This window comes from Lygodium microphyllum, chromosome 7 (genome assembly GCF_053477565.2).
Source record: "Lygodium microphyllum isolate KBCC chromosome 7, Lygodium_microphyllum_v1.1.10, whole genome shotgun sequence".
NCBI classification, from domain to species: Eukaryota; Viridiplantae; Streptophyta; class Polypodiopsida; order Schizaeales; family Lygodiaceae; genus Lygodium; species Lygodium microphyllum.
This window is the reverse complement of record NC_141141.1, coordinates 133135255-133144728: the sequence shown is the minus strand read 5'-3', so window position 1 is coordinate 133144728 and position 9474 is coordinate 133135255. Positions and strand designations below refer to the sequence as shown.

The window sequence follows — 9474 nt, the reverse complement described above, 5'->3', positions numbered from 1 at the left end:
ATTATAATGCTCCCCACTAAAACACCTTAAGCGCCCTCCCCTCACCCTTAACTCCTCATATCACAAATCCTAATTTCCCATTGATGTGGTTGTGGATCTCTGCTCTCTATCTCTCTCTACCCCCCTCTCCTCCGTTCATGGCTACCATAGCTTTGCTTTCTCTCAAGCAAATTATTAGAGATCACTCACTCACTCTCCCTATGCTACCCCCTTCCCTCTATTGTAGAAGACATGGGTAATATGCATTGCAAAATAGGACGATAGATAGCTTAGGTTGTAGAGTTTGGGAGCAACATCATTAGAAGATGCCAGGAGTGACAGATGGGCATAGAAACATTAGGGGAGTGGCATTTCTCCCTCTCTTAGAGAGAGAGAGAGAGAGAGAGAGAGAGAGAGAGAGAGAGAGAGAGAGAGAGAGAGGCAACAATTTGCATGGCCACTAAATAACGCAAGCAAGTGGGAAGTTTGTTCATTCCACAACATTATTCGCGACATTTTCATGCAACAAGCTCCCCTAAAGTAGCCTAGCGTTTTTTTACTAAAACTAATGAGAAAAACAAAATATTTTTTGTAGGGAAGAAGCGAGGGAAGCTAATTGCACAACAACTTCACTTCTATTGCAAAGCCACTAAACGTTTTGCATATACAAAGCACGCAGCGAAGTACCCCTTGAAGTCACCCAGCCAAGAATTGAATTCTTGATCGCAGTCCACACACTCGGTATCTCCTGAACCTCCATTTTTTCCCCCAAGCCTATTGTTTTTCCCAAGCTTGATTTTGAATTTGAATCATCATTGATTTTATAATCCATACATGATTTGTGATCATTGAGGCCAGTTGAGGTGGCTTTAATGTGTGACGTCCTCTCTCTCTCTCTCTCTCTCTCTCTCTCTCTCTCATGATCATAGATAAGGATTCTCTTTCTCATTTTTGATTTTGGAGGCTTGCAGGCAAACTTACGATTTTGGGAGCAGGCTAGTGGGAGCTCGGGGCATGTGTCGCAGTCAACAATAGGCACGCAGTTTAGTCTCTCTGTCTCTTTGTCTTAGGTGGGCAGCACACACACAGTCTATCTCTCCCTCTCCCTCTCCCCGACTCTCTCTCTCTCTCTCTCTCCTCGATGCCTCTCGCTCCTCTATGGCCAACGTGACGGGCAGAGTGAGAGAGATTAGTTTGATGAATAATTAGTAAATTAAATAATAGTTAAGTTATTATTTTTTTGATTATTAATATTAATGTTAATTATTTTGTTATTGTTATTATTGTTAATGTTAAATGTTTTGTTATTAGTATTAGTATTGTTATGTTAATTGTTTTGTAAATCCTGGTCGCACTCCACACACCCGGTATTCCTACAAATTGAGCCGCCGGTACGGGGTTTTATTATTGCATAGGCTTTTCCAAAATGTTTTTCCGTGACCCCGGAACTTTAACAGCACCGTCAAAATTCAAACCGAAGCTTTGCAAATCAGGCTATGGGAAGCACAGTCCTTCTTCATCTTCACGTCGTCCGCCCAGAGAATGAAGAGCTCGCTCGTTATGTGCTGGACAGGCGGCAGGCCATACTCGACGAAGGGGGATACAAGGAGAAGCTCGATGCCACCCTCACCAGGGCCTACAGAAACATCTGCGAGTGCAAGGATCCCATTCTCACGCTTCGCGACGCTCGTGGAATCAAGTACACATAATACATTCCATTTTCTCGCTCAGATGTTGCATCTCCTCTCCCTTCCTAACCGTGGATTCGTCCCCGTATCTGCTCTCCTTTCCTAACCATGGATTGATCCCGGTTCTGTGTCGGCAGGGGCATTGGCCAGTGGATGCTTAAGCTGCTCAAAGGCTTCTTCACTAGTCAGGAGGAGGAGCAGGAGGAACAGCAGGAGGCTCAAAATGCTCGGGGTGCGTATTGATATCGTGCTTGTAGGCTCTTTTACTGTTTCCGAAGTGACATAGGGCTTGCAAGATCGTACGATTCTCATATTGGTATGATGCGTAGGCTCTTTTGTTTTCTACAAAGCGATACAGGTCTTGCAAGGTTATTTGCTTTCCTACGATTTGCGTATTGATATGGTGCTTGTAGACTCTTTTGTTATTTCCTAAGCGATACAGGGCCTGCAAGCTCATTTGCTTGCCCGCAATCCCCTTCACAAGTGCTGCAAGAAGGCAATCATGCTCTCAGGCTTTAGTGTAAAGTACAAATTTTGGCACACATTCCAGTGACTTATGCTTGTTGTTTGGCCGCAGCCCGCTGCCGCAGGGGCTGTTCTTGATCCTCTTAGCTGTCTCTTTTGTTTGTCCAGAAGCGGAATTCTTCAGCCATAATAGGGCCTGTTCTTGATATTTGCAACTGTCTTTTTTGTTCATGGGATGGCATGTCGTATTTTGCATGTGTAAGTTGAATTCATCAGCCATCATAGTGTCTTGATACTTTAAACTGTTCGTTTGTTTTGCAATATGATATGCCACACTCTGCATGTATCAGCCATTGCCTAACTCATATAAATATCATCTCCTTTTTTGCAGTTGCAGGGAGCAAGGCTAAAAGACGCTACATTCCACAGAAAAGCTCAGCCCCTTATGCAATCCTTTTGACATTGTACAGGCACGTTCTTCTGTTACATTGGGAGAGAGAAACTGGCTATGTTCTTCTAGATTGTGTCTGATCTGTATGTGTCTATTGCAGCAGAGCTTTACAGGATGGTCGTGAATTCATGAAGAGACAAGAGCTTATTGATGCAGCAGATGCTAGTGGGTTTTCACGGCTGCAAATCCAGTAAGTTGTTCTGATGCTTCACATGCAGTTTTGAAGTAAAAGCCATTCTGATGAACAGTTGATGATCCTGACTTCAGGCCAAACAAAGTCTCTGGACCCTCTGCGCAGTTTGGTTACTCTACCAAGGATTGGTATTCAGGATGGAGCTCCATGAAGACACTCCTCTCCAAGGGTTTAGTTGTCAAGTCAAGTTGTCCTGCAAAGTAGGTGGCTGGAAAATTGTTGAATAGTGCTGTCAAGGGAATCTGTTTTGCTTCGATATTTTTGTTTTGAGTAGCTGACAAATCTTAAATTCAAGAATGTCTTATATTCAGGCTTGCAACCAATAATAAAACTAAGGGGGATGCCACATAGTAAGACCATCATAAGAGAAACAACACAATATAAGATTTATTCATCCAAATGAGTGCCGCTATAGGCTATTACATGGATGTGGCTTGATACATCACAGCAAACACATGCTACATAGGGGCTACTTTTTAAAGTAGGATGATTTGTGTGTTTTGCCAACTCTAGGCAGTTCATTCCAAAACCATTTTTTCCGGTACCTTCACGTGTTTTGAAGGGTGCAGCTGAGTAACCCTGATTTGCTCATGTTCTGGCATTCTGCCGTGGTCATGCTTTCAGTGAATATTTTTGGTAGCTCAAAGCAAAATGCTTGTACATGTGATTATTGGTCATCTTGTTTTCTTCTCCTCCTCAATCCTTTGATCTAAACACAAATTCCTTTTTCCATCTACATTGCTGTGATTGTAACTGATGTAACTGAAACTTCTGTAGTAGACAAGAGTAGAGAAATAAATAAAAGTCCTTTTATGGTACTAGTTGACTGCATGAAGTTGTATGCATGGAAAAAACAAATCATGGAAGTTACAAGCTGTAAATTTGGAAGCATAAGAATATGAAAATCAAATCATACAAGTTACAAGCTGCACACTTATTGTCTGATATTCTAACCATACAGAAATATTTTTGACATCAGTGTTTGTATTGGAAAATTTTCCAATCAGTTATTTTAAGCCAGAAGGTAATACTTGAGCTTCTTTGTTCCAGATATATGCTTACTGAAGAGGGAAAGGCAACAGCTGAAGAGTGTTTACTGAGGGCAGGCTTCACAACTACAAGTTCGCAGCCCCCTTTTTTGGAAGGGATGAGAAGATGCTCATCTGCAGTTTTGTTAGCCAAAAACCATGATGTGGATCTAATCAGTGTAGATTCTGTTGAGTGCACAAAAAAGATTGATAGCAATGTGCCAGTTTTGAAAGAGACACATATGCAACTCTGTATAAACGAGGCCGCAGATATATCTTCATACAACGAAAGATCAGGAAAATCTGACAAGTTCTCAGACAGTGATGGGGAAAGTCAAGAGGTTCAAGCAATACTATACAAGTTTATTTTGACGTTGAAAGGTAGCTTGAGATTGAGACTGAAGTCACATCCATTAGTCTCTGCCAATTGACTGTTCATCATTGTGGAATCAGGTCGAAGATTGCACAGGCAATTTGAGCACCAGTACTAGCAACATCTCATCGTGGTTACATCTTCCGCTGCTCAAACAAGGTGAAAGGTTTTCGGATGCGTACGATGTTGTACTATTATTAGATGACCGGGAACGGTTTATGAGCAGTGCTGGAGGGTAAGAGCATAATTATCCAGCCTTTGTCTTTGAACAAAGGGATTGTTCTTCATGTGCCTAATCCTGATCCCCGTCTTTTACTGAAGAGTGACAAAGTGCAGTGTTAGATCTTTTGCATAGATTCTGTCAGGCTTTTGATTTTTCAGAAAAGGAGCTGTGAGTGGAGTGGAGCTCATGTAGGAACAAGACTCTGATGCTATTAATAGATTTTCAAAGTATCTTATCTTATTAATCTTATGTGTACATTTGCTGAGATGTATATTCTCAAGTATTGGGTTTGTTAATTAGGCAGTTTAATTTTTGTTGATGACATATCTTACATTTTTGGCTTGTGATATGTGTTCAAACCACAGCATACCTGAATGTACCTGAAATCAGATTCTTTAACAAGCACCATAATCTTGGCATCTAAGCAAAATGTCCTGATTCTACTACCTGTCTGTAAACATTAGACAGCTTAATTTTTGTTGATGACATATCTTACATTTTTGGCTTGTGATATATGTTCAAACCACAGCATACCTGAATGTACCTGAAATCAGATTCTTTAACAAGCACCAAAAATCTTGGATACCTTAGGAAAATACCATGATTCTACTACCTGTCTGTAAACTGAGAAGTCCCAGTGCTACCTTACTGGGCTTTCTGCTGATACATATTAGGCTTTCTGAATCAAAAGCTCCGACATGTTTCTGTGGAGGCTCCACCATCTTGATACTGAAAATGGAACATCTTCGTACTCAGGTAGTAAACTGGCTGAAATTAGCCAAGTATTGTGCCCCAAACCATGTTTGTAGCACTGGTGCTGTAGGCTCGCCAAGATTTCTCTGCATTGAAGAGTTCTAAGCAGCCTCAGCATTGACACCACTTTCCTGCAAAGTCCTTGAGAAGAAGCACACACATTTCTGAGGGAATGAGATTGTGGAGGATTCTCTTCGCCAAACAAATCTGTATTTGGTTGCACAATCAATGAAGGGCTTCTTTCCTCCATCGCTTGGGGTTGGGTACTGTATCAAGGAAAATCCTATTCAAGTTAAAAAGAAACAGAGAAAATCTGGTGGCAAGTGTAAGGGAAAAAAATTGGATCAAAGTTTTAAGTTCTGAACATTACAATGTGTCTTATCTGCCAAATTAGGGAAGCTTAAAACAGGGGTATTTTTAAACTACCAAGTTAGAAAACCTGGATGCTTTGTCACTCTTGCCACACATGCTATTTGCTATGTGGTGGGTTGCATATACAATTGTGGGACTAACACGTTATTCATTGCAATGGATGGCAAATATGAATCTGGGATTTTAATGGTAAATTCATTACTGGTATTTTGGAGTACACAAAAGAGCATGCCAATTTTTGGTTCACTTGCGGTTTGAACAAGACAAGTTTTGTTTATCGCTTACCTTTTGTTTGCCTATCTGACCATCTAATTAAGTGGTTTTGGACATGTTTTAGCTGGTTTTGATATTTCATGTTTGTATGCAGAAGTGCCAGCGAGAAGTTCTCTGACCAATTAAGAGCACAGTTTCATGTTGAAGTTGAAGTAAGTGAAAACAGTCCACTATTCAATCTAACTTATCTAAGTTTGCATTGCTGTGAGATGATTGTGAACCATATCTTTATTGAGCTATATGCTTGATGAACAACTTTGAAATTTACCCGATGAATAAACTTGAAATTTAACAATTTTTTTTTTGTTAATCATGCTTCAAGCAATCGATGCTTCCGACCTCATTTCATGGAGCCCCATGTACCTCCTACCCTCCTACCCTCCTACCAATGTTGAACCTCTTGTACCACTCCCCACAAAGTTCTTGGGAGAATTGTAGTTGTGGGAACTGTTCTTCATTGCCATTTTTGTTCCTTTCTATACAAGGGATTCCCCACCCACTCCTCCCACTTATGCCTTCCCTTCCTTCCATGTCCTCCTACCCCGTGTTTTTGTGGCTTTTCCTCAGTCTGTTCTGGCTGAGCTCATATTATCCCCTCTTTAAACAACTCTATCAGTCTCTTAGAAAACGGTAACCATTTGGCTGATTTTTAGTTGTTTGCCTCACATGGAAAGTGTACTGATTAGAGAAACAATTGCCAATGGAACAATCATAGAGCTTCATAAAGTGTTTTTTGCATTTATATTGCAGGTAAGACATCTACCTATAGGTGATACTTTGTGGATAGCAAGGCACAAGTTGAGCAAAGAAGAATATGTGCTTGATTTCATAGTTGAGAGAAAGAAAGTGAATGATTTGCTTCATTCAATTAGGGATACTCGATATAAGCAACAAAAGTTGCGTTTGCTGGTATGGTTTGTCCTCCCTTAATCACTTACTTTCTTTTGCAACATGCTAACCAAATTTTGGAAAAAGGTAGTCTTTTCATGTTCAAAAGTAACATTTACGAAGTGATGAAGTGAATAGAAGTGAGAATTTACCACCAAAGCTTTAGCTTTTGGTAGCCACCACTAGGATACCACCACTAGTGTTATGAACAATACTCAAAGGTGAACAATTAATAAATACAACTTGGATGTAAAAGTCGATTGTTGCTAGTGTTGACTTGGAACAACAATATATTAGCTCATGGGCAATAAATCCTAATTGTGCACACACAATTTACAATAAAGCACTAAATTTTAGAACTCCAAATTGTTCATGTCGGAGTTAGAATGCTCTTGCTCAACATGATGACACCAGTTGGCCCCAAGCTTGGTTCTTCTTTTAGTATTTATTTAGATTACTTCGGGATTCTCCAAATTGGAGCACATTTTGCTAATTATTTAGTAGTTTTTTGCAAGAGGATTGTTCTACTAATGCTTGTTGACCTTGGTACCATCATACTTGATCCATCCTAGGTAAGAACCATTTGTTCTTTATGGTCACTTTATAGAGGCCTTTGTAGTCCACACAAAAATCCATTGTGCCATCCTTCTTTTTGGTGAGATGGATCGGTGCACCGAATAGGACTTACTTGGCTCAATAAAACCCTTAGCAAGATAGTTGTATATGTGTAGCTATCTCATCCTCCTCTATTGGGCTAAACATATAGGGTTGCCGAGAGATGGGGTGGCTATCATGTATCGTCTCTTTCCTATAATCTAATGTTCCATAAGACAGAATTCCATACAACCAATGCACACCATCCTAGTGTATGGATATGACAACCATCAGGCGTGGAGTCTAGGCATAGTGTGTTGAGCTAAAACACGCTTTACAATTGATTAGCATTTTTAAACATCCCCAAAGTACACTTAATTAATGAAAAATATAAATTTGTGTACGGTTCGAGAGAGTTTCAAAATGGTCTCCCAAAACCCTAATTTTTTGGGACACCCTTCAACATCTATAAATAGATAGGCTTCCCACCATTCAACCTCATCCTTTTGTGCAGGTTTTTCACTCTACCGTGTAGATTTTAGCCATTAGTCATCTACCATCTGTTGTCCAGCCATCACCGACTGCAACCCATCACTATCCAGCCCCAGGCGGCCTATTTTTAGCCATCGCCTTGCTGTTTGGAGGTCTCCATTTGTTGCTTGCGTTTTCAGCATTTGGTGCCAGGCGACAGGCTGCTGCCATCTCTCCCACTAGGTGATTATTGCAGTACTTGTGTTTTTGTTGTCTAGTAGGTCATCTATATCAACAAACACATCTCTTGTTGTTGCCTCAGTTCCTCGACACTTTGGTGATCAGCGTTTGGTGTTTTCCACACTCCGACACTCCGACACTTCGACACTTCGACTGGTGGTTATTGCACTTGGGATCCGTTTCCGATGGATGTCATTCTTCCACATTGCATAAATGGGCATTGAGTCCTATTCATTGGACTTAATTGACCAAAATTTAAAGTGCTTGTAATGTGTTTACATCAAGTCACTCATTATCAAAGGTAGTGATCAAAGTTAGGCACCCATCTAGATGTCGAAGGGTGTAACATGAACTGATGCCCAAGCTCCAAATGTCATCGTTTGAGTTGGAGTCTTGACTTAGATTGAGGCTCACAATTAGGAGATGGACAAGTGAAGAGACATGAAATGACATGATTGCTAACAAGAGCAATCTTTGTGTTGTACACATCCACCATTGCATGAATCTTATGACATCATGAAATGGTCAACAATACATTGTGATTCATAGCCCTCAAGAAGTATGAATATGAAAGTCTTTCTTGTTCAAATTACTCTAAGTGAATATGGGGCTTTCAATGATGGGGATGACCGGATTGTGCATGATCAAGACATGCCATACATCAGAATGGAAGAACACAAGTTGATCTCCCATATACATGTGATTGATCTAGTTGTTTCTCCAGCTCTTGAACTTGCTGCATCTTCAATATCCATGGCTCCAATGGTACAAAACTGCATTAAAACTTGTAATATAGCAGCAAAACTATGCGTGGGCTGTTGAAGGGGGAGAGTGAGAGTTGCAAATGGCAAGATAAACTGTTTTATTGCATCACCAGCTTGATAACCCCATGGGCTGTATTAAATTCCTTGGGCTGTTCTTTAAATGATCAAACTTCCATTTAAATGAGGTCCTTTGCTGAAACTTTGGCCAATTTTAGTTAATGAAAGTTTCACTCTCTTAACCTTACGAAGTCACTGTTTCAAGGTTCTTGAGTCACTCTTAGGTCTTGCCCTTGTGCCACAAGGCCTAGACTCTCCAATGCATGTTCTGTGTCCATATGCATTGCTGCCATTACCATGCCTAGAGCTAGGGGGATAAAATTGAAATGTTAAATAAAAAATCTTATGTTAACTAAAACTATTAGAGATTGATTCTTTTGCATTTCGATGAGAAGATACTTTCACGGGAAAATACTCGTGATCCATAATCCTCTATGATAGATGGTAGACAACCAACTCTCAACCATAGTATATGATTGCTCTAGATCTAATATATACTCTTTGTGATTCATAATCCTTCTTCTCCATGGCAAATAACGAGCTCTCGACCATACTCCATAATATGTGATTGCTTTAGTGTCAATAGATGATCTTAATGATTCATTATCCTACTCTTGTATATAGTATGGGAGACAATTGTGGGGGATTTGATTGTTAGGGCT

General features: G+C 40.3%; 1 protein-coding gene across 5 annotated transcripts in view; it reads left to right on the top strand.

Moving 5' to 3' along the window:
- Positions 1 to 1375: 1375 nt before the first annotated feature.
- The window catches only part of MUS81 (Restriction endonuclease, type II-like superfamily protein), a 49079-nt gene continuing 40980 nt past the window's right edge, over positions 1376 to 9474 (top strand). The window contains exons 1-9 of one of the 5 annotated variants that reach the window (XM_087681965.1): positions 1376 to 1678; positions 1805 to 1899; positions 2524 to 2602; positions 2684 to 2773; positions 2851 to 2976; positions 3827 to 4145; positions 4258 to 4412; positions 5893 to 5950; positions 6549 to 6707. In XM_087681965.1, coding sequence (XP_087538091.1) covers positions 1476 to 1678; positions 1805 to 1899; positions 2524 to 2602; positions 2684 to 2773; positions 2851 to 2976; positions 3827 to 4145; positions 4258 to 4412; positions 5893 to 5950; positions 6549 to 6707 — 1284 coding nt within the window. In that variant the 5' untranslated portion in view covers positions 1376 to 1475. The remainder of the gene's footprint in view (positions 1679 to 1804; positions 1900 to 2523; positions 2603 to 2683; positions 2774 to 2850; positions 2977 to 3826; positions 4146 to 4257; positions 4413 to 5892; positions 5951 to 6548; positions 6708 to 9474) is intronic. The other 4 variants (XM_087681966.1, XM_087681967.1, XM_087681969.1 and 1 more) reach the window with 4 other exon arrangements.